Consider the following 20,797-nt stretch of genomic DNA (forward strand, 5'->3'; position numbering starts at 1 on the left):
GTTTTTTTAATTTGAATCCTTCACTCGAGCTTCATGAATCGGCCCCTTAAAGAAGAACTAAACCCTAAAAATCAATGTGTCTAAAAATGCTGTATCATACATAGTGAACTTATTGCACCAGCCTAATGTTTCAGCTTGTCAATAGCAGCAATGATCCAGGACTTCAAACTTGTCACAGGGGGTCACCATCTTGGAAAGTGTCTGTGACACTCACATGCTCAGTGGGCTCTGAGCAGCTGTTGAGAAGCTAAGTTTAGGGGTCATCGCAAATTATCAAGCAGAAAATTATAATAAAAATAATATAAGGTGATGCTACAAGGCTGATTATTAAATGCTGGTGCTAGTTGCACTGGTTTCTGTGCTGCCATGTAGTAATTATCTGTATTAATTACTAATTAGCCTTATATTATGATATTTCTATTATGTACTGCATATTGTGAGTGGGTCCCTAAGCTCAGTAAGTGACAGCAGCACAGAGCATCTGCAGTGAATCAGCAGAAAAGAAGATGGGAAGCTACTGGGGCATCTTTGGAGACACAGATCTTTACTGCTAATGGACTATGGTTGCCTTGGGCTGGTACAGAAGCCCAAAATGTAATGTACAACATTTCTAGCCTACATCTTTTGTTAGGCTTTAGTTCTCCAGGTTAGCACTGGCCATATTGTTTAACTTTAAACCTAATTTTCATTGCTCTAGTGCAATCATTAACAGTTTCTAGCAATACAAATGCTTTAAAATGGAAAGATGCTACATTCTAAGTTATACCTGAAGTCACACTGAGTTGAAAGGAGAATGTTGAGTTTCCTAAAAAGTTTTTGGCTTCACATTCATAAATTCCATTGTCACTGGAAGTCACTGAAGAGATCACCAGCTCTGATTTATAATCACTGGAAATGACTGAGATCTTTCCTCCACTGACTGAAAGAGGGCGGTCAGAACTACGATGGAACCAGGAGAATGTTGCAGGAAGGGTTTGAATTCTGGGAGAAACATTTCTGCTCCAGTTTAAGTTGACAGACATGGAGACATTTTCTCCTTTTGTCACTGAAGAGACAGTGTTACTTTGTGACCCGATTGGAGTTCCTAAACAAAATAAATTAATGCAATTTGAATAAGAGACTGGAAAATGAGAGGGTCTGAATAGAAAGATGAATAATAAAAAGTAGTGATTGGGGGTATTTACTAAAACTTGATTTTTTTTCTCATAATAAAGAAAAAAAATCAGCCAAACTCCCAAATCCCACACTCGAAAAACACGACTTTCGATTCGATGCTCAAAAAACTTGACTTTTCCGATTTGACGCCTGAAAAAGTGACTTTTTCAGATTATTGAATGAAAACCACTGTGAAACCCATGAAGATTATGAAGGCAAGAAACATTTTCCAATTGTTAAAGGGACATCTGCCATTGACTTCTACATGACTTAGACAGGTTTTAACTGGAGTATTTTTTTTATTTGGATTTGCTGCAGTTTTGTCTTATAATAAATGCCGAAAAAGTTGCGCTTTTTTTTCAGCATCAGAAAATTTCAACCTTTAATAAATGTGCCCCAAAACCTTTTTTCTTTAATTATTGCACAGAATAACCTGTGCAGCATATTTGCATTACATCATTTGCCTACCTAATTCTTTATCCTAATATTACATACAAATAGAACAGGCATAAATGATGTATCTGACACACAGTCACACCACCCACCCACTGAAATTAGTCGTTTACTGACTACATTCTCTTAATATTGTTTTATTAAGATAATGTAGTTATGAATGAAGGACAGGCAACCTACCCACAACTGGAAAGCAAGAGTCTATATTCTATTGTATCACCTAAGCCCTATTTATAAAGAATCAAATTGATAAGGATTTTGACACAATTCTAGGTAGAAATATAGATGATTTAACTACTTCAGTTCTTTATAAATAGGCCCAAGCAACTTTACCAATACAGATTCTACCTTACAGGTTTTTAATGTTCTGACATATCTCAGTGGCTTACGACATCTCTTACCCAAGATCATGGTGCTGGCCATATCCTGCCCCCCTTGTGCACCCAAGCAGGTCAGTTCTGCCCCAGAGGAGATGACATTAAGGGGTACATCCCTAGTCACTGTATCTTGTGCTGTGTATTTTGTATTCTGAAATATCATGGTAACATTTGCAGCAGGGTTGCCTCCAGGCCAAGAACAGCTCAGTGTCACTGTCTGGTCCGATCTGGCTGCATTACACTGAATATTTCTTTCAGGAAACCCTATAAGAGAGGATTGAGAGATATAGGGTTAAAGATAAATTGATGACATACAAAAGGGCACATTTATGAATAGAGGACACCGCGTATGCCGCCACAGTGTACCAGGGCACAAAACCTCCTTGGCCACTCAACTCATTGTGATAAGCTGGTAGGCCAAATAGTGTTCCCGCAGGAAGTGTTGGCCCAGTGAAGCAAAAGGCCACTCTATACTGTTATTACTGCCTTCTACTGGGAAAGCCTTAATGGAGAATGAAAGGCTAAAGTTATGTAAGCCTTATCAGAAAGGTCTATATAAATACACCAGTAACCCCTCAAAGTAATGCTGCTCTGAGTCCTCTGTCAAAAGAAACAGCATTTCTTTCCTTCTATTGTGTACTCATTGGCTTCTGTATCAGACTTCCTGCCTTCAGTTTAAACCTCCAGAGCTAGGGCTTGAGCATGCTCAGTTTGCTCCTCTTCTCTGTTGTAATCTGATCACAGAGCTATAAGTGAGAGACTTAGGCAGGAAGTGATGTCACACCAAGCTAATACTGCAGCTGCTTTCCTTAACAAACAGAGAGCTTCTAGAGCTGTTTACTCAGGTATGGTAAAACATTCTACAGAATACATATAGCATTCTAGCTTGCACTATTGCAGCTAATCTATTGGCAATAAAATGCCTTCGTAGCTTTCCTTCTCCTTTAATTACATAACTTCCTGTTTTGTGGTATTCATTGCTGGCATTTTTTAAAAAAGGTTATTTAACATTTTCTTAACCCAACGACACATACCAATAAACTTGCATTGCTATGAGCCGGGCAATAGTAAGTTATACACAGCAGGAATATAGAGCAGGACATACACCAATAGTCAATGGGAGGAACCTTGAGGGGAATTAATGTTATTTGGAGGTTGGTTATGTGAAGTGAATGTACTTGTATTTTTAGGGAGCTATCCTTGGATTGACCTCCAGCCAGGGGTTCCAAACCTTCTCAAACTTTTGGGTGTACCATCTGGCCAGATAAGTTTGTTTGATAACTGGCAGCATATTTTTTATTAGTTGGACCCATTTTTGAACCTGTGGAGAAGAGAGCTCATTCATTTCATTGCCACATGTTTTTTGGCATAGAAGTATAGTGTCTTTAGTAGGGTTCTGGTCTTATTCAGTGGAACCGTATCCTTTATAACTCCCAGCAAGCATACCTCTGGGCATTGCTGGCAAATTTACAGAAAAGATTTATACTAACTTGCCCTTTGTGCTGGAGCAGCAGGGCATTGGTTTGGCTTGTACGGCTACCTGTAACTCCATGAAGTGATACTAAAAGGTCCCTCACATCAGGAAGTTGAGGTGCATAATAGAACAAGAGATGGAGCACACTCTTACATAGCTGTAACATATATGGCTTCAATTAATTCACATAAGAAACAAGGTTCTTTTTTGCCAGTTTCTTTAGTTTCCCTGCTTTTTCTCCAACAGTGTCAGACTGCTTATGGAACCTTTTGAGCTCCACTTCCACCTACAATTGCTGCCGGGGCGTTAAAGAGAGGGGAACACAGTACAGCCCACCTACTCCTCTGTGAAACCAACCATAAGGCCAGAATTAGGGGAAAACTGGCTGGTACAATAATGCTTCTTTTGGTGTGATGGTTCTGCTGCTCAAGAGCAGTCCTAGGGATCTGCACAGGTTGGGATCTGAATTGTTTATTCATAAAAGAAAAACTGCATGTGTTACTATGGATTTGATCAACATCTAGTAATGAAAATCATAAAGCAGAAATAGTAATTAAAAGTGTCCAGTTGCTAAAAGTGTGCTCCAAAAAGCAAACAGTTTTTTCTAGGGATGCACTGAATCCAGGATTTAATATGGGATCAGCCAAGATCCTGTCTTTTTCAGCAGGATTCGGATTCAGGCAATCCAAGTGCCTGGCCGAACCAAATCTGAATCCAAAAAAATCACATGGCTTTTCGTCACTCAAAACAGAAAGTTAAACATTTTTTAGCCACGCACTGCGTGATAGATTCTGTGGATCCCTAGTTTTCCCCAAGTACCTCAGCCCACTGTACAAATAGCAGAGAGTGAGACTGTTACTTGATTAGTTGGCCCCTAAACAGAACTAGAAAACCAAGGCTTCCTATAAAAATTTAAGATTCATTGTCTCAAAAATTAAAACCTAGAAATAAATCTGTTTGGCTAATTGTCGCCTATTTAATCAATGCTACTGTAGAGTGCTCAGTAATATGTATGTACTATATTAAGGAGAATTATACATTTTAGAATTTTCAAATGTATATGCATTTAGTAAATGATGCTGCATTCCTGGGTTCTCCTTTGAACAATTTATTAAACAAAGAATATGTATTTATATATAATGCACTGAATTATTAGGTAAAATAATCTGACTAACAGGTTTTGCTACAAAATGCACTATATTAGAAGTTATTTAACAGCTTAATAGGTTTAAAATAAACAAATAAATTAAATAAATGGCATATAAAGTGCAAAGAAAAGTACCCTGAGCAATTTAACTTAATTTTAAGTTTTTCTTATGCTTTAAAATTTAAAATTACTTGAAATACTGTACTTTCATAACATAAAAGGACATCCAGTAACTGGATCCTTAAACTCTGCAGGTAATTACCATATCACAATATAATCACCAGTGTATGTGTATATTATTAAATTAGAGTTCATATGTTTAAATTACATACAATATAATGTTTATTGTATTCTTACATTGGTGTATATATCATGAGGATATTGTGCGTGTGGGGTATGCAGACTCTTTAACCTTTAAATTACTGTTGCAGTTAGAGCACCACAGGTAGCGGAATTGTTTTTTTTGGATTTAAGAACATTTCATTAACTTTATAAGCAGATGCAAACTAACATCCACATTTATTGCCCGAGCTACAAGAATGGCCGTTACTCTTTTAACTAGGGATAAGCAAGTATTTTCAGCTGAGCCTGATACCAATTCATGGTGAAATTCCTGTTGTTACTAGTGGTGAAACTTTTATCAAATCTGTCCCAGGGCCCCCTCCAGACCCCCGCCCCCCCACTGTGCTGGTGTGCTGCATGTGTGCTGCATGTGTGCTGCATGTGTGCGCAGGTGTGCAATGTCTTTGCTGCGACCGTCTGACAATGGGAGGTTACGGCAGGAAGAAGCCTCCAAATCGCAGATCAGGGCCGGCGTCCCACAAGGCCTCACCAGGTTTTTTTCCAGTCTGACCCTGGGTGAAATAAGTAACGCAAGAAAAACTGCAGTACATTTGGTGCAAGAAAAAAACACCCATTGAGAAAAAAAATTGAGAAAATAAATGCCCGTTGACTATAATGAAATATGGATTTTTTTATGGATTTTTCCCAACGGTTTCACACATTTCTCAACAAAGACAAATGGGCCAGTTTTGCACATCACTACTTACTACTACTTTTCCCAACTTAGCAAGTATGGATATAAGATTTATATAGAATACCTATTCAGTGCCCCATTGATCATAAACATCCCATAATACTTACATCCAAGTCTGAGAGTCAGGAGGTTACTGGTCTCACTGTTCAGACTGTTAGAGGCAGTGCAGGTGAAGGGTCCGTTGTCTGTCCTCTCCACAGGGCTGATAATGAGGCTGGAGTTGGAATTCATTAAGTGATATCTGGAGTCTGGAGGTAATGGTGCTCCATCCAGGTACCAGGAGAAGGTGGCAATAATGCCAAGAACTGAACATGTTAGATTCACTGAATCCTTTCCTGCCCACAGCAGCCTTGAAGATGCATTACTGCTCAGTGTCACATTAGATACATTTGCTGCCAACCAGAGAACAAGATAATGGTTATATGATCTAGTGGCACAAGTGGACAATATTATGTTTATGTCTGACAGTGCCTGCTATTGATTAGATATAAAACCATTATAGGTTGACACATTATTTAATGTAAAGTAAACCTTTAAAATAAGTGAATGTAAAATTGATGAGATTGCTATTCTAAGCACTTTTACAATTTACATAATTTTTTTAAATGTCCAAGATATTAAATAATAAACACTTATATTGTAATACATGATATGAAAAATTGCAATAAAAACATTGTTTAAAAAAATACACACACATAAACATATATAAAAACTTATATTTACAGGCAGAACTCCTCTCAGTGTGTATATATATATATATATATATTGTCGAACAACATACCTATGACTGTTAGACTGAGCGGCTGGCTGGTGTTACTGCTGATAGGATTCTCTATTTTACAGGTGTATCTCCCGGTGTCACTCATCGTGATTGGCTGGAAGTACAGGAAGTCTTTGTTGCAGGTCACATGGGGCTGAGAGCAGGCATCAACTACACCTTGGTAAAAAGTGTAATTAACCACATTCTGACCCCCAGAGTCACAATGGAGGGCCACATTGGTGCCATTAACAGGATAAGCATTGCCATAAGATATGTTCACTTTGAGAGTTGGAGTGGTAAGTGGACCTAAATGACAAGTAAATTGTGTTTTTTTTCTGGCATATGTATTACATAACTTCTATGAAAACAGTACATTATTAAATAACCCATATTCATTAAAAACAACCTTTATACTTGTGTAGGGATGTGAAAATGTAGACACCCTTACACATTATTGACAGGCGCATCCCATGTAATATGGATGACTAAGTGGGTTCTAAAGGGGAACTTTTGCTTATGTAACCCCTGCAGTTCTCACAGTGTACACTAGATGGTATTGTGCAGTAGTATAAAGGTTTTGGGAACCATGAGGTCTGGGTCCATTACTTTAGCCCAACCAAGCAGGCTGGAAGGGAATGGATAGTGTGATCCTAGGTGCATTGGCCCTAGTAAATAGATTAGCAGTACTCTGTCATAGATCACTCTAGGAGTGATAGATAGCTGAGGTAGTTGAGCAGCTCAAAGCTCTGATGAGGAGACATTAGTACTAATAGCCCAGAAGTAGGGACAAAGTGTTGAGACTAGGGATGACAGGAATTCCCCTAGATGCCAACTAAAGAGATTCTGAAAGCTGGTTGTACCTTTCACATTTCTGCTACCTCTGCCTGTAGGGACCGAGCCCAATGCATTGTGCTGTGAGTATTTGCTTCCCTTATGCTACTTGTTCTGAATACTCCTTTGAGGATTTGTGCTTCGCTATGTAAATAGTAAATATACTGTTCTGGTTTAGCATTAAAGAACTACTGGCACCCATTTATTGTGCGATTGCACCTGGTTACAGTTACACTACACCCTGCCTCCACCCCGTTGAGAGGGCTTACCCCTGAGAGAGAGGGCCTCATTTGTGGCATTGCCCCACACTGAAACTAGCAGTAAACTGACCACAGTAAAGTCAGTTTACTATAGTGCTACATTCGGAAAGGGTTTTTCACAGTGAGAGCTGTGAAGATGTGGAATTGTCTCCCTGAATCAGTGGTACAGGCTGATACATTAGATAGCTTTAAGAAGGGGTTGGATAGCTTTTTAGCAAGTGAGGGAATACAGGGTTATGGAATATAGCTCATAGTACAAGTTGATCCATTTTGGAGTTAGGAATGAATTTCTTTCCCCTCTGAGGCAAATTGGTGAGGCTTCAGATGGGTTTTTTTTGTCTTCCTCTGGATCAACTAGCAGGTTAAAAAAAGTTAAAAGGTTGAACTTGATGAATGTGTGTCTTTTTTCTGTCTTCAGCTTGGGTTAGTCTCTGAGATTGGTTAGTTATTTGTTTCTGAGGCAATTTTTTAGTCCAGCAGCGGCCCAAGAGTTTGAACTAGATTTGTAAAGTTGGTGGGTCTTTTTAGGTTTCTTGTGTATCTGGATCACTTTCTCTTTGGTTTTAGTTTTAGCTTCTTTTTGTGATATAGTTCTTGATTGTCCCAGACATTTCGCCATACCTTGATATAATTAATGGTTAGTGTAGCATTTGAGACGCAGTTTAAATTTGTGTTTGTTCCTTTTAATTCAGCATAGCTATGTTATTTATACTTAGTTCTTTATGGTTTGCTTCCAGGCATGTTTCTGCAGGGTTGTGCCTTGGCTTTTCTCTGTTTACATTATGTCATTAAGAGTGTGGTAAGTATTGTGAAGATTTAGTCCAGTATGTTTCCACTACGTATTGCCAGAAGATTGACGGTGTTGAGGCATATACGTTGTGTTATTTATACATTTTGCTGTATGATTGGTAATTCGTTGAAGTTTAGGGAGGTGCTGCACTCTTGTGGGGTGGACTGGTATTGAGACAAGCATACTAGACTGGTATTTTGCAGGTTCCGGTGCTTATATTTGTTTTGGCTTAGAAAAAGAGTGTCCTGTTATTTATTTTGTTGTTTCCTTTCTTTTAGTAGTTCAAACTATTTTTTATGTTTAAATTTGCTCTCTGTTGTGGAACACTTATTATACAGTAGGTGGGACCAGAATGTTGTGGAGGCCTCCACCTGTTCTCATTAGGTATGAAACAGTACACGCTGTCTTCCCGTGACTGATATACAGTACTGATTTAAGTCCCAGGCTGTTTCAGTGCTTTGTACCTGCTTGTGTAAGGTTTGTTGACTGCTGTATGTGGTCTGTGAGTAGGATTGGTCTGGATCCGCAGTAGTGCATGCATGCTAGCTTCTGGGGATGCAAAGTAGGGGAAAGCCGGGAGTTGCCAGGTTTGTCCACTTGTATTCCATGTTAGCTTAAATTAGGTTTTTGGAGCGGAGCTCTTTTAAGATATGGGCCATCTTTTGTGCACACCCCCTGGAAGTCAACTTTTGTTATTTTTTATTTCAAAAAGGTTTCTGTAACATTTTAACTGGCATATTGGCATTTGAAACAAAGGTTTATGCAGGTTTCACTTGAGGTCAAATAAGGTAATTCTGCAATGAACGTTGAGCTGCTTAAGCCCCAGGGGCCAGAATAATAATTATTTAGGAATGAGTGTCTGTAGTACTATTGTATACACATATCTAGCAGTTAGCAGGAGCTGAGCTGAAAGGGTTAAGCTCCCACTGCAGACAAAGTGCAAACGTAAAGAGGTTGGTCACCTTTGAATTCACTTTTAGTATGATATAGATAGTGATATTCTAAGACAATTTGCAATTGGTTTTCATTTTTTTGTTATTTGTGGTTTTTGATTTATTTAGCTTTTTATTCTCCAGTTTGCGGTGTCAGCAATTTGGTTGCTAAGGCCCAAATTACCCTAGCAACCATGCAATTATTTGAATTAGAGACTGGAATAAGAATGGGGGGGCTAAATAGGAAGATGCATACTAAAAAGTAGCAATAGCAATGTGTAGCCTTACAGAGCATTTGAATATTAGATGGGGTTCGTGAAGTCTGAAGAAGGCAAATAGTTTAAAAAAAATTGAAAAGTTGCTTAGTATTGGCCCTTCTATAACAAAGTTAACTTTAAAATGAACCAAGCCTTTAATGAATCAGACAAACACTTTCAATGCTTAGTCATACAGACCACAACTAGTTCTATCTGCAGATCTAGCTGCAACAAAGTATCTGGAGAACTCTAGGTAAATACAACAGGTGTTTAAAAGTAAAACTTAAGAGAAAACAAACACTTTCCAGAGCAGCGTAACAGTATCTGGGAGCTAAGGAGATTCTGAATGGAGCAGTACAAATAGGTTTGAACAGACTAAACTCAGAAACCTGCCAAAACTGTAACTAAAGCAGAGTCAGGAATCAGACTCGGTAACTGGACATCTCACATTATACTTTAGCAGAGTTTCTAGAACTCTAATCCACTTCTCACTCGCTCCACAACCTGTAGATCAGGCAGGGTGATCATATGACCAAGGGATATTTATAGCTAAAGGTGGCTATAGACGTAGAGATCTCCAAATGAACGGATCTCTCCCCGATATGTCCACATTGAGGTGGGCGATATCGGGCTGATTCGATCGTGGGCCCTAAAGCTCAATGATCGGATCATAATGGATCGATACGGGCGGTTGGATCGCGGGACGCAGAGGCGTTACTATAGAGGAAGCAGACCCTGCGGTTGCAGGGGGGCCCAGGAGTGTAGGGGGCCCAGTGAGATCCTAATTAATATATTTTAATATATCTTGGTAAAATAGGCCAACTTATAAATATTTTGGGGCCCTAAATTGAATTTGCTATGGGGCCCAGTACAACTAGTTATGCCACTGGTGGGACGGGATTTTTTAACCTTCCTGATCGAGATCTGACTGACTTTCGGGGAGATATCCATCAGCAGCTTTTATCAGCCCCTGTATGGGGGCCGTAACCCTAAAACTCGTAGATTGCCATGCTTGAAAAAATTAACACTTCAATTGCTGGAGAAAACAAGAAAGTATGAATTGCCAACAATAGCCTAGCAAGTGATAAAAAGGTTTATTGAAAATAGCTCTTAGGACAAGTTCACCCAGGCACCGGTCCAATTGCAATCTTGGAGTCAGGAAGGAATATTTTTCCTGCCGAGACAAATTTGGGAGGATTCAGTTGTTTTTTTTGCTCTTCTCCTTTCAATAAAGTTGAAGTTAATGGATGTGTGTCTTTTTTCTAACCTCTTGTACTATGTATGTTTCTGTGTATGTGCTCACCCTATCCTGCCTTATAAACTTTATGAAGAAATAATCAATTGTGACACATTTTAAAGGAATTGTTCATTATAAAAATAAAAACTGGATAAATAGATAGACTGTGCAAAAAACAAAATGTTTCTAATATAGTTAGTTAAATTACAAAAATGTAATGTATAAAGGCTGGAGTGACTGGATGTCCCACATAATAACCAGAACACTACTTCCTGCTTTTCAGCTCTCTTAGTTTTCACTGATCTGATAAATCTGAGCTGAATGCTGAGGATAAATTGCAAACTCACTGAACAGTTATGTCCCATGTGGCCCCCCTTCAAGTCGCTGACTAACTCAGAGTTATAGAGCTGAAAAGCAGGAAGTAGTGTTCTGACTATTATGTTACACATTCCGTAACTCCAGCCTTTATACATTACATTTTTGCCTATTAAAAACATTTTTTATTTTGCACAGCCTATTTACCCAGTTTTTATTTTTATACTGAACTGTTCCTTTAAATGTTTAACAAGCATTAAGTCTACATGTATTATCGTTAAATAAATTACACAATCCTCTCATGGAAAGAATATCCAGACTAGGAACCACCATTCCTAATTAGTAATTATTTTTTGTGATTAATGTTATTGACAGAATATATGATTATTTAAAATGGGAACAGTATCTGAGCACATCTGTTCACTCTGACTGGTTCTTGTTTATATTCTGTGAAATTTACTTTGGGTCTACAGATGAACTGGCGAGACGCCACAAAACGTGTTAGATTCTACGTTCTGCAGCATTTCAGGGTTAGGGAACGGAGGAGCGGCTTTTCAAGCTGCTTGCTCCGTTCCTCTTCGTTCCCCAGCCCCAAGGCAATGAGCAGGGGCCGGGAACGAGTGGCCGCTAAGGCGCGATCGCCCAGGGGCCCCAAATGCAGCAGCAAACACGTGCAAAATGCGTGTCCTGCTGCTGCTTTCACTTCCTGAGCCGAAGCTCCGCCCCCTCACAACGGATCTTCCTGGGTGATGCAGCGTTTTCTTCCTCCAGCCCTGCACAACGATCTGGACCTGCTTCCCCCAGGTTAGTGCCCATCCACACACAGAAACACACACTTATTTTCCCATTACACACTTACATTCACACTTACACACAATCACATACATTTTTGGGGGATCAGGGGGGTCCCACACATTCACAGCACCCCCACACGCTTGCACACACACACAGCATGCAATTGGTCAGTTGTACACACACATACACACTTACACTGTTGTGCCTTTTTTTTTTTCCTTATCGCATCGTCTGTTTTTTTTGCCTGAAAAAACTGTTTTATTGCCATTGCGAATAGCGTATTCGCTAATTGCACTGTGCAATACCTTTTGTATGTTATTTTGGTGATTATACTGCAATTTTGGTGATTTTGGTGCATTTTTAGACATTTAATTGCATGCTTTGCCATTTTATTACATTTTCAGCTTTGCAAAGGTGTTGTTCCCCTTTTTCTAAAACCTATTTGGCCATGCTAAAATAATCAAAAATTGACTCTGACTGCTGATTACAGTAGGCGAAAAATAAAAAAGCATTGATTTTTGCGGTTTTGTTGGATTTTAGTGATTTTTGTTACTTCATTTTGACCTTGTAAATTTTGTCTGCTATATAACCATTTGGAGGTCTCTGTGTACAAAATAGTTTGGTAAATCTTTTCATATCAGGCATCAAACTGTTCAGTATACCCCTGGCGTTCATATTTAGGATGACTTTTGCTGGTACGTTACAAAATGTGGGGTATATAATGGGGTAAAATGTAAGCTTTGTGACTATTTTCAGAATTTCCATAAAAAGCGTTATGTTTAGCATTGCTTTGCGGTTTGGTAGTTTGCAGTATAAAATTGTAATTACCTGCTTTAGATGCGTCTGAATGTGTACTTTCAGAAAATATATGGGTTTCTAGGGTCTCCATACTGTTAGGGGGTCTTATGGTGCATAATGCACATACCATGTGCTTGTATTGTAGCAGTCAGAGTGTCATATGTGAAAATTCATATGTACTATTTTCATTTGGACGTCTCTGTATGCCACCTAGTTTGGTAAATCTTTTCATATCAGACATCAAACTGTTCAGTACACTCCTGGCTTTCATATTGAGGATGACTTTTGCTGGTACGTTACAAAATGTGGGGTATATAATGGTGTAAAATGCAAGCTTTGTGACTATTTTCAGAAACTTAAAAAAAAAAAGACTTATGTTAAGCATAGCTTCGGGGTTTAGTAGTTTGCAGTAGAAAGATGTAATTACCTGTTTTAGATTCATCTGAATGTGTACTTTCAGAAACTATATGGTTTTCTAGGGTGTCCATACTGTTAGGGGGTCTTACGGTCAGGGCTGATCCTATCAAATGTGGGGCCCAATTGGAACCATGTTGGCGGGGCCCCTAGACAAAGTGTTGCTGGCTACTGACACACCAAGTATTTAGGAAAATAAGGGCATACAGGCACAAAATAGAAAGGAAGGGGGCAGACAAGGTAAGAGAGTGAGAGGGATGAAATAGGGGCACATAATAGGGGCACACAGGGTAAGAGAGAGAGAGAGGAAATAGGAGAGTGGACTGGGCCAATTAGTTTGGGGCAGGCTGGGCCGATTCAGCTTGGGAGCAGGCTTGGTTGGATTGGGGGCAGGCAGGGCCTATCAAGGTTGGAGGAAAGCTGGGCCTATGAGAGTTGGGGGCAGGCTAGACCTATGGAGCTGGGGGATAGGCATGCTTATCAGAGTTGGGGGTGGGCTGGACCTATGGATTTGGGGATGGGCTGGACTCTCAAAGTTGGGGGCAGGCCAGGCAGCATCATGTGCTGAGGGAAATATTATCTGTGCTGCCCTGTGGTGCAGGGCTCCCAGAGGTGCGGGCCCAATTGGTCCAATAGGCCTAAGGCCGGCCCTGCTTATGGTGCATAATGCACATACCAGGTACTTGTATTGTAGCAGTCAGAGTGTCATTTGTGAAATTTCATATGTACTAGTTTCATTTGGGCGTCTCTGTATGCCACCTAGTTTGGTACTGTGGCGTAACTTCGGATGCCAGGGCCCCCCTGCAAAAAATTTTTTCAGGGCCCCCTCTGCACAAAATAGTGGGAGAATTTCATGTATAATATCCCCAGAAGTCATAGAAGAATGTCACAGTCGCAATTTCATATATAAATACCCCAGAACTATAGAAGGATGGTACAGTATCAATTTCACATATCTCTCTGTAAAGGCTATGAGCAAACTTAAGGGCTGTTACTGCAGAAGTAAGATCGTAAGATTCTAAGCAACTTAGAACTTCAGTTGGTTTATATTATTTATTTTTTATAGTTTTATAATTATTTGCCTTTTTCTTTTGACTCTTTCCAGCTTTCACTGGCCCTATCTAAAAAGCAAATGCTCTGTAAGGTTACACATTTATTGTTATTGCCAAATGTTAGTTCTTAGCTTACTAGTAAGGTACTCTACTATTCATATTCCAGTCTCTTATTTAAATCAGTTCATGGTTGCTATGTAATTTGGATCCTAGCAACCAGATGGCTGAAATCGCAAACTGGAGAGCTGCTAAATAAAAAGCTAAATAACTCAAAAACCTTAAATGACAAAAAATGAAAACCAATTGCTGTTTTGAATCAGGCTGCTGACAGGTTTAAAGCAACTTAAAGCAAACAAATCATCTGAAAAGGATAAGTATTTCTTAACTGCTTTTTTATATTAAGGTTTATATTTAACTACTGTGGTTTAATTTTTTTTTAAAAGGTTTTTTTTTTTAAAAGGTTTTTTTTTTTAAAAGGTTTTTTTTTTCTGTCTTGGGTGCTAAACAGCAAAGTTTGGTGTGCTAGTGTGCTTACAGCAAGTTTGTCACAACCTGCTTTACTTTGCAGTTTTCCCTCCGTTTGAGGGGGTGGGGTTTGATTAGTTGCACCTGAACAGACTGTATAAATAGAACCCCTGGCACTCCAGTGGAGCTTGCTCTAGTGTTAGCTTCTCTTAAGTGTTTGCTCGTTAAGTGGGGGTTCTGTAAGTGGAGTTACAAACACCGGAGTTTCAAACTAAAGGAGGTTCAAACTAGGTCAAAAGTTTTGTTCTAAACCCTCATTTTTATTTTATATATTTAAATTTTTCCTGTTTTGATCTGTAACTGGGATAATGAGTGCTAGCAAGATTGAAGGTCTGACTCAGTGCACAGTCTGCCATATGTATGCAGATTTGGAACAAGAGATCCAAAATGCTTACCTCTGTGGTGGTTGTGAGCAAATTGCCACTTTGGAGGCTCAAGTTAGAGCACTAGAGCAACAAATTGCAACACTGCGGTCGATTGACAATCTTGAAAGGAGTCTTTTGCTCACTGAGCAGGACCTAGCGGGGTCAGATAGTTTGGGGGGAACAGAACAGCAGCAGGATGTTGAGGCAGCTAGCTGGGTGACAGTTAGAAAATCTAAGGTGGGCAAAAGGAAAATGGAGGCTGATCCGGAGATTATACATCGCAACAAATTTGCCAGATTGTGTGAAGATGATGGGAGTATGAACTCTGGATTGGCAATTCTAGATGGGGCTGATCTCTCTAACAGCCGGGAGACCAGTTTCTCTAGTAGTGGTGGGGGGGAGAGTAGAGTCAGGCCTAAGCAGATTGTGGTTGTAGGGGACTCAATTATTAGGAAAGTGGATAGGGTAATTTGTCGTCCGGATCGCTACAACCGAACAGTTTGCTGTCTACCTGGTGCCAGGGTTCGGCATGTGGTTGATCGGATAGACAAATTATTGGGTGGGGCTGGGCACGACCCAGCTGTCTTAGTGCATATCGGTACTAATGACAAAATAAATGGTAGATGGAAGACCTTAAAGAATGATTTCAGGGATCTAGGCTCTAAGATCAAGGAAAGGTCTTCCAATGTAATCTTTTCTGAAATTTTGCCTGTGCCACGTGCAAGTTTAGGAAAACAGCGGGAGCTTAGGGAGCTTAATGCGTGGCTAAAGTCTTGGTGCAGGAAGGAAGGGTTTGGGTTCCTAGAGCACTGGGCTGACTTTTCGTTGGGGTACAACTTATACAGCCGTGACGGTTTGCACCTCAATGGAAGGGGGTCCGCGGTGCTAGGGGAAAGAATGGCTAAGAGGTTGGAGGAGTGTTTAAACTAGGCAAGGGGGGGGTGGGTGAGAGAAAGGATTATGGGGAAGCTAGTGTAGACGGGGCAGTGGGGTTAGTAAGGGGTCATGGGGGAGGAGTGAGGGGGGCATACAGTTTACCAGCTAAGGAGGTCCCTCTGTTACAAGGAAAACAGAATAATACTAACTTAACGTATAATTCTTTACCAAGTAATGCACATTTCAAAAGTAAAAGTAATAACCTCCGCTGTATGCTGGCAAATGCACGGAGTTTGTCAGGTAAAATGGGAGACCTAGAATTAATTGCATGCTCTAAACATTATGATATAATTGGTATCACTGAGACCTGGTGGGATGAAACATGTGACTGGATTGTGAATTTAAATGGTTACACCCTTTTTAGGAGGGATAGAGGGATTAAAAAGGGTGGAGGAGTGTGTTTGTATGTAAAGCCTGAATTAAAGCCATGCGCTAAAGAAATAAAAATAGCTGGCACTGGTGAGGGTGTAGAATCACTCTGGGTAGAGATTTCGACTGGGCAAAAGGTATCAAAAAGAATTATCATTGGTGTATGCTATAAACCACCTCGTATAAGTGTCGAGTATGAAGCCGAGCTACTCTTGCAGATACAAGCGGCTTCACAGCTGGGTCAAGTTGTTGCTATGGGTGACTTCAATTATCCAGACATTGACTGGGGTAATGGGGTTGCTAAGACAGAAAAAGCTAGTAGGTTTGTAAATATGCTGAATGACAACTTTTTATTCCAGCTCGTTCAAGAACCTACTAGGAATAACTCTCTTTTGGACCTTGTAATAACTAACAATACTGAACTCATCTCTAACATTTGTGTGGGTGAGCATTTAGGGAATAGTGATCATAACATGGTCTCCTTTGAGATTCTGTTGCAGAAGCAATTCTATAAGGGAGTAACTAAAACACTAAATTTCAGACGTGCAAACTTTGACAGTATAAGGGCATCTCTGCAACATATTAAGTGGGAAATGCTTTTCACAGGGTTAAACACAGAACAAAAATGGGAAGTCTTTAAAATGCTGCTTAATAAATATACTTGTCAGTATATTCCGCTTGTAAGCAAGGAACGTCGTTGCAAAGCAAAACCTTTTTGGTTCAATAGAAGCGTTGGTGTTGAGGTGGGTAAGAAAAGACGTGCTTTTAAGGCTTTCAAGTTAGCTGGTACAGCCGAAACATTTATAAGGTACAAGGAGGCCAATAAATCATGCAAAGAAGCTATAAGGCAAGCTAAAATTGCTATAGAAAAGGATATTGCAGCAAGCAGTAAAAAAAATCCAAAATTATTTTTTAAATATGTCAATAGTAAAAAAATGAAGCAGGAAGGGGTGGGACCCTTACTATCAGAGGGGGGTCAGCTGGTTGATGAAAACAAAATAAAAGCGCAGATTCTGAACTCGTATTTTTCATCTGTCTACACAAATGAAGAACCAGTAAGTGAAGGTTTCCTTCTTAACACTCCCAATTCTAGTAATACAACTAATGATGCATGGTTCACACATGAAGAAATTCAAAAGAGACTTGAACATGTTAAGATTAACAAAGGTCCAGGGCCAGATGGTATTCATCCCAGGGTAATTAACGAGCTTAGCTCTGTGATTGCCAAACCTCTTTACTTAATTTTTCAGGATTCATTGAGATCTGGCATTGTGCCGATAGACTGGCGAATTGCTAATGTGGTGCCTCTATTCAAAAAAGGATCCCGTTCTCAGCCTCAAAACTATAGGCCAGTTAGTCTGACGTCAGTATTAGGAAAGCTTTTCGAAGGGTTATTAAAGGATAAGATACTGGACTTCATAGAAAATCATAATACTATGAGTTTGTGCCAGCATGGTTTTATGCGTAATAGATCTTGCCAGACTAACTTAATTTCTTTTTACGAGAATGTAAGTAGAGACCTCGATTCTGGGATGGCAGTGGATGTGATTTACTTAGACTTTGCTAAAGCATTTGATACAGTGCCACACAAAAGGTTACTGGTTAAATTAAGGAATGTTGGCCTGGAACATAGTATTTGTACCTGGATAGAGAACTGGCTAAAAGATAGACTACAAAGAGTGGTGGTAAATGGAACATTTTCTAATTGGACCAGTGTTGTTAGTGGAGTACCGCAGGGCTCTGTACTAGGTCCCTTGCTTTTCAACTTGTTTATTAATGACCTGGAGGTGGGCATTGAAAGTACTGTTTCTATTTTTGCAGATGATACTAAATTGTGCAGAACTATAGGTTCCATGCAGGATGCTGCCACTTTGCAAAGTGATCTGTCTAAACTGGAAAACTGGGCAGCAAACTGGAAAATGAGGTTCAACGTTGATAAATGCAAGGTTATGCACTTTGGCAAAAATAATATAAATGCAAGTTATACACTAAATGGCAGTGTGTTGGGAGTTTCCTTAAATGAAAAGGATCTAGGGGTCTTTGTAGATAACACGTTGTCTAATTCTGGGCAGTGTCATTCTGTGGCTACTAAAGCAAATAAAGTTCTGTCTTGCATAAAAAAGGGCATTAACTCAAGGGATGAAAACATAATTATGCCTCTTTATAGGTCCTTGGTGAGGCCTCATCTGGAGTATGCAGTTCAGTTTTGGACTCCAGTCCTTAAGAGGGATATAAATGAGCTGGAGAGAGTGCAGAGACGTGCAACTAAATTGGTTAGAGGGACGGAAGACTTAAATTATGAGGGTAGACTGTCAAGGTTGGGGTTGTTTTCTCTGGAAAAAAGGCGCTTGCGAGGGGACATGATTACACTTTACAAGTACATTAGAGGACATTATAGACAAATGGCAGGGGACCTTTTTACCCATAAAGTGGATCACCGTACCAGAGGCCACCCCTTTAGACTAGAAGAAAAGAACTTTCATTTGAAGCAACGTAGAGGGTTCTTCACAGTCAGGACAGTGAGGTTGTGGAATGCACTGCCGGGTGATGTTGTGATGGCTGATTCAGTTAATGCCTTTAAGAATGGCTTGGATGATTTTTTGGACAGACATAATATCCAAGGCTATTGTGATACTAAACTCTATAGTTAGTATAGATATGGGTATATAGAATTTTAATTAAAAGTAGGGAGGGGTGTGTGTATGGATGATGGGTTTTCATTTGGAGGGGTTGAACTTGATGGACTTTGTCTTTTTTCAACCCAATTTAACTATGTAACTATGTAACTAACTATGTAACTGCAAATTGTCTCAGAATATCACTCTCTACCTCATATTAACAGTTAACTCAAAGGTGAACAAGTGGTTATGGAAGTCCAAGATGACTTCTAATATCCTATTATACAACTGTATTTACTGTATTATAATACACTAGCGTGAGTCATGTAACAGAAATTACATCATTAATTGATGACCTCAATAAGCTCCATTTATAAGGATATAATTTAAATGATAGCCATGGCAATTGTGTTATATATACTGTATATCTCCTAAGCAAACAGTTTCCATGGTTTGGTTGTTACCTGTTATATTCCTGGGATCAACTTGAATCAGTAGTAATTAGGAGGCGGAAGAGAACGGAGCGGGAGGCAAGACCGGATTTTTATTTTATTTTTTTCAACGCGGGCTGTTGGTTCATCTCAAGAGGCGATAGGGCTTCGAGTGTGAAGAAGTGCTTGTGATGCTAGGCCTTACGCATCCATTGTGTTGCCAGGCCTAGAAGCGAGAAGCACAGTGAACGCGGAGACGAGGCGTACAAGTACAACTTACGCTCTTTACCCAACACGCCGAGGGAGTGAAGATCTGTAACACTTAGTGAGCCTTCTGGGAGCCGGACTGTACCATCTGGGACCAGGGCCGGAACTAGGGGTAGGCAGAAGAGGCACGTGCCTAGGGCGCAAAGGTGGAGGGGCCCAGGCACGTACCTCTTCTGCTGTCTTCCCCTAGCTCAGACCCTTGTGTCTCACATCTCAGGCAGCTCCTCTTGTGTTTTTAGTGTTTGCCTGCCGCTCCTGTCCCCCACTGCCTGCAGCAGCTCTGATATCAACGTTGATCGCGCGCCTGAGCAGCTCCTCTTGTGTTTTTAGCATGTGCCTGCCGCTCGTGTCCCCCATAGCCGCCAGCAGCTCTGATATCAATGTAGAATGCGCGCGCAAGTGCGCACACGCGCTTGAGTCTGGAATTCCTGTCACATGCGTGCACACTTGAGAGGAGGGCTACATAGTCAGCTGGGTTGCCCGGCACTGTCTGGGACCCGGACTGTACCATCAGGGACACGGACATCAGAGCTCTCGGGGGCTCTGACCAAATCGTCTCGTAGACGGATTAGGAACGGGTTTAACATTTTGGGACACGAACTGAGGGAACCTTCCGGGACAAGGACTTATTTTCCTGGGGGCCAGGTTGGACCACGTGGACCGTAGCCTAGGGCGCCTTGTGGGTAATCTGGCACTACTGAGGAAGCAGGCCCCGGGCCCCCCAGCGACTGCGGGGTCTGCTTCCTCGGTAGTTACGCCACTGGTTTGGTAAATATTTTCATATCAGGCATCAAACTGTTCAGTACACCCCTGGTGTTCATATTTAGGATGACTTTTGTTGGTACGTTAAAAAATGTGGGGTTTATAATGGGGTAAAATGCAAGCTTTGTGACTATTTTCAGAAAATTAAAAAAAAGCCTTATGTTTAGCATAGCTTTGCGGTTTGGTAGTTTGCAGTAGAAAGATGTAAGACTGCTTTAGATTCGCCTGAATGTGTAATTTCAGAAACTATATAGTTTTCTAGGGTCTCCATACTGTTAGGGGGTCTCATTGGGTGCTTTTTTTGTAGTAGCCAGTGTCATACTTGAAAATTCATATACCCTATTTGGATTTGGGGGTCTCTGTATGCCACATAGTTTGGTAAATCTATGTTTATTGGGTATCAAACTGTTGAGTAGACCCCTGGCATTCATATTTAGGATG

At 40.3% G+C, this 20,797-nt stretch overlaps 1 protein-coding gene and 2 long non-coding RNA genes across 3 annotated transcripts in view; 2 read left to right on the forward strand and 1 right to left on the reverse strand.

The window, feature by feature from the left end:
- The window catches only part of LOC121395614, a 33,897-nt gene extending 27,313 nt beyond the window's left edge, over window positions 1–6,584 (forward strand). The window contains exon 3 of the long non-coding RNA XR_005962592.1: window positions 6,486–6,584. This is a non-coding gene — a long non-coding RNA (uncharacterized LOC121395614). The remainder of the gene's footprint in view (window positions 1–6,485) is intronic.
- The window catches only part of LOC108696712 (carcinoembryonic antigen-related cell adhesion molecule 1-like), a 33,341-nt gene that overhangs the window by 4,349 nt on the left and 8,195 nt on the right, over window positions 1–20,797 (reverse strand). The window contains exons 3-6 of the mRNA XM_041569567.1: window positions 6,424–6,708; window positions 5,750–6,034; window positions 2,010–2,249; window positions 767–1,084 (exon numbers count right to left, since the gene is read on the reverse strand). Of these exons, the coding sequence (XP_041425501.1) occupies window positions 767–1,084; window positions 2,010–2,249; window positions 5,750–6,034; window positions 6,424–6,708 (1,128 nt within the window). The remainder of the gene's footprint in view (window positions 1–766; window positions 1,085–2,009; window positions 2,250–5,749; window positions 6,035–6,423; window positions 6,709–20,797) is intronic.
- Window positions 6,616–20,797, forward strand: part of LOC121395613 — a 29,409-nt gene continuing 15,227 nt past the window's right edge. The window contains exon 1 of the long non-coding RNA XR_005962589.1: window positions 6,616–6,698. This is a non-coding gene — a long non-coding RNA (uncharacterized LOC121395613). The remainder of the gene's footprint in view (window positions 6,699–20,797) is intronic.

The sequence above is a fragment of the Xenopus laevis genome, chromosome 7L (genome assembly GCF_017654675.1).
Source record: "Xenopus laevis strain J_2021 chromosome 7L, Xenopus_laevis_v10.1, whole genome shotgun sequence".
Lineage (NCBI taxonomy): Eukaryota > Metazoa > Chordata > Amphibia > Anura > Pipidae > Xenopus > Xenopus laevis.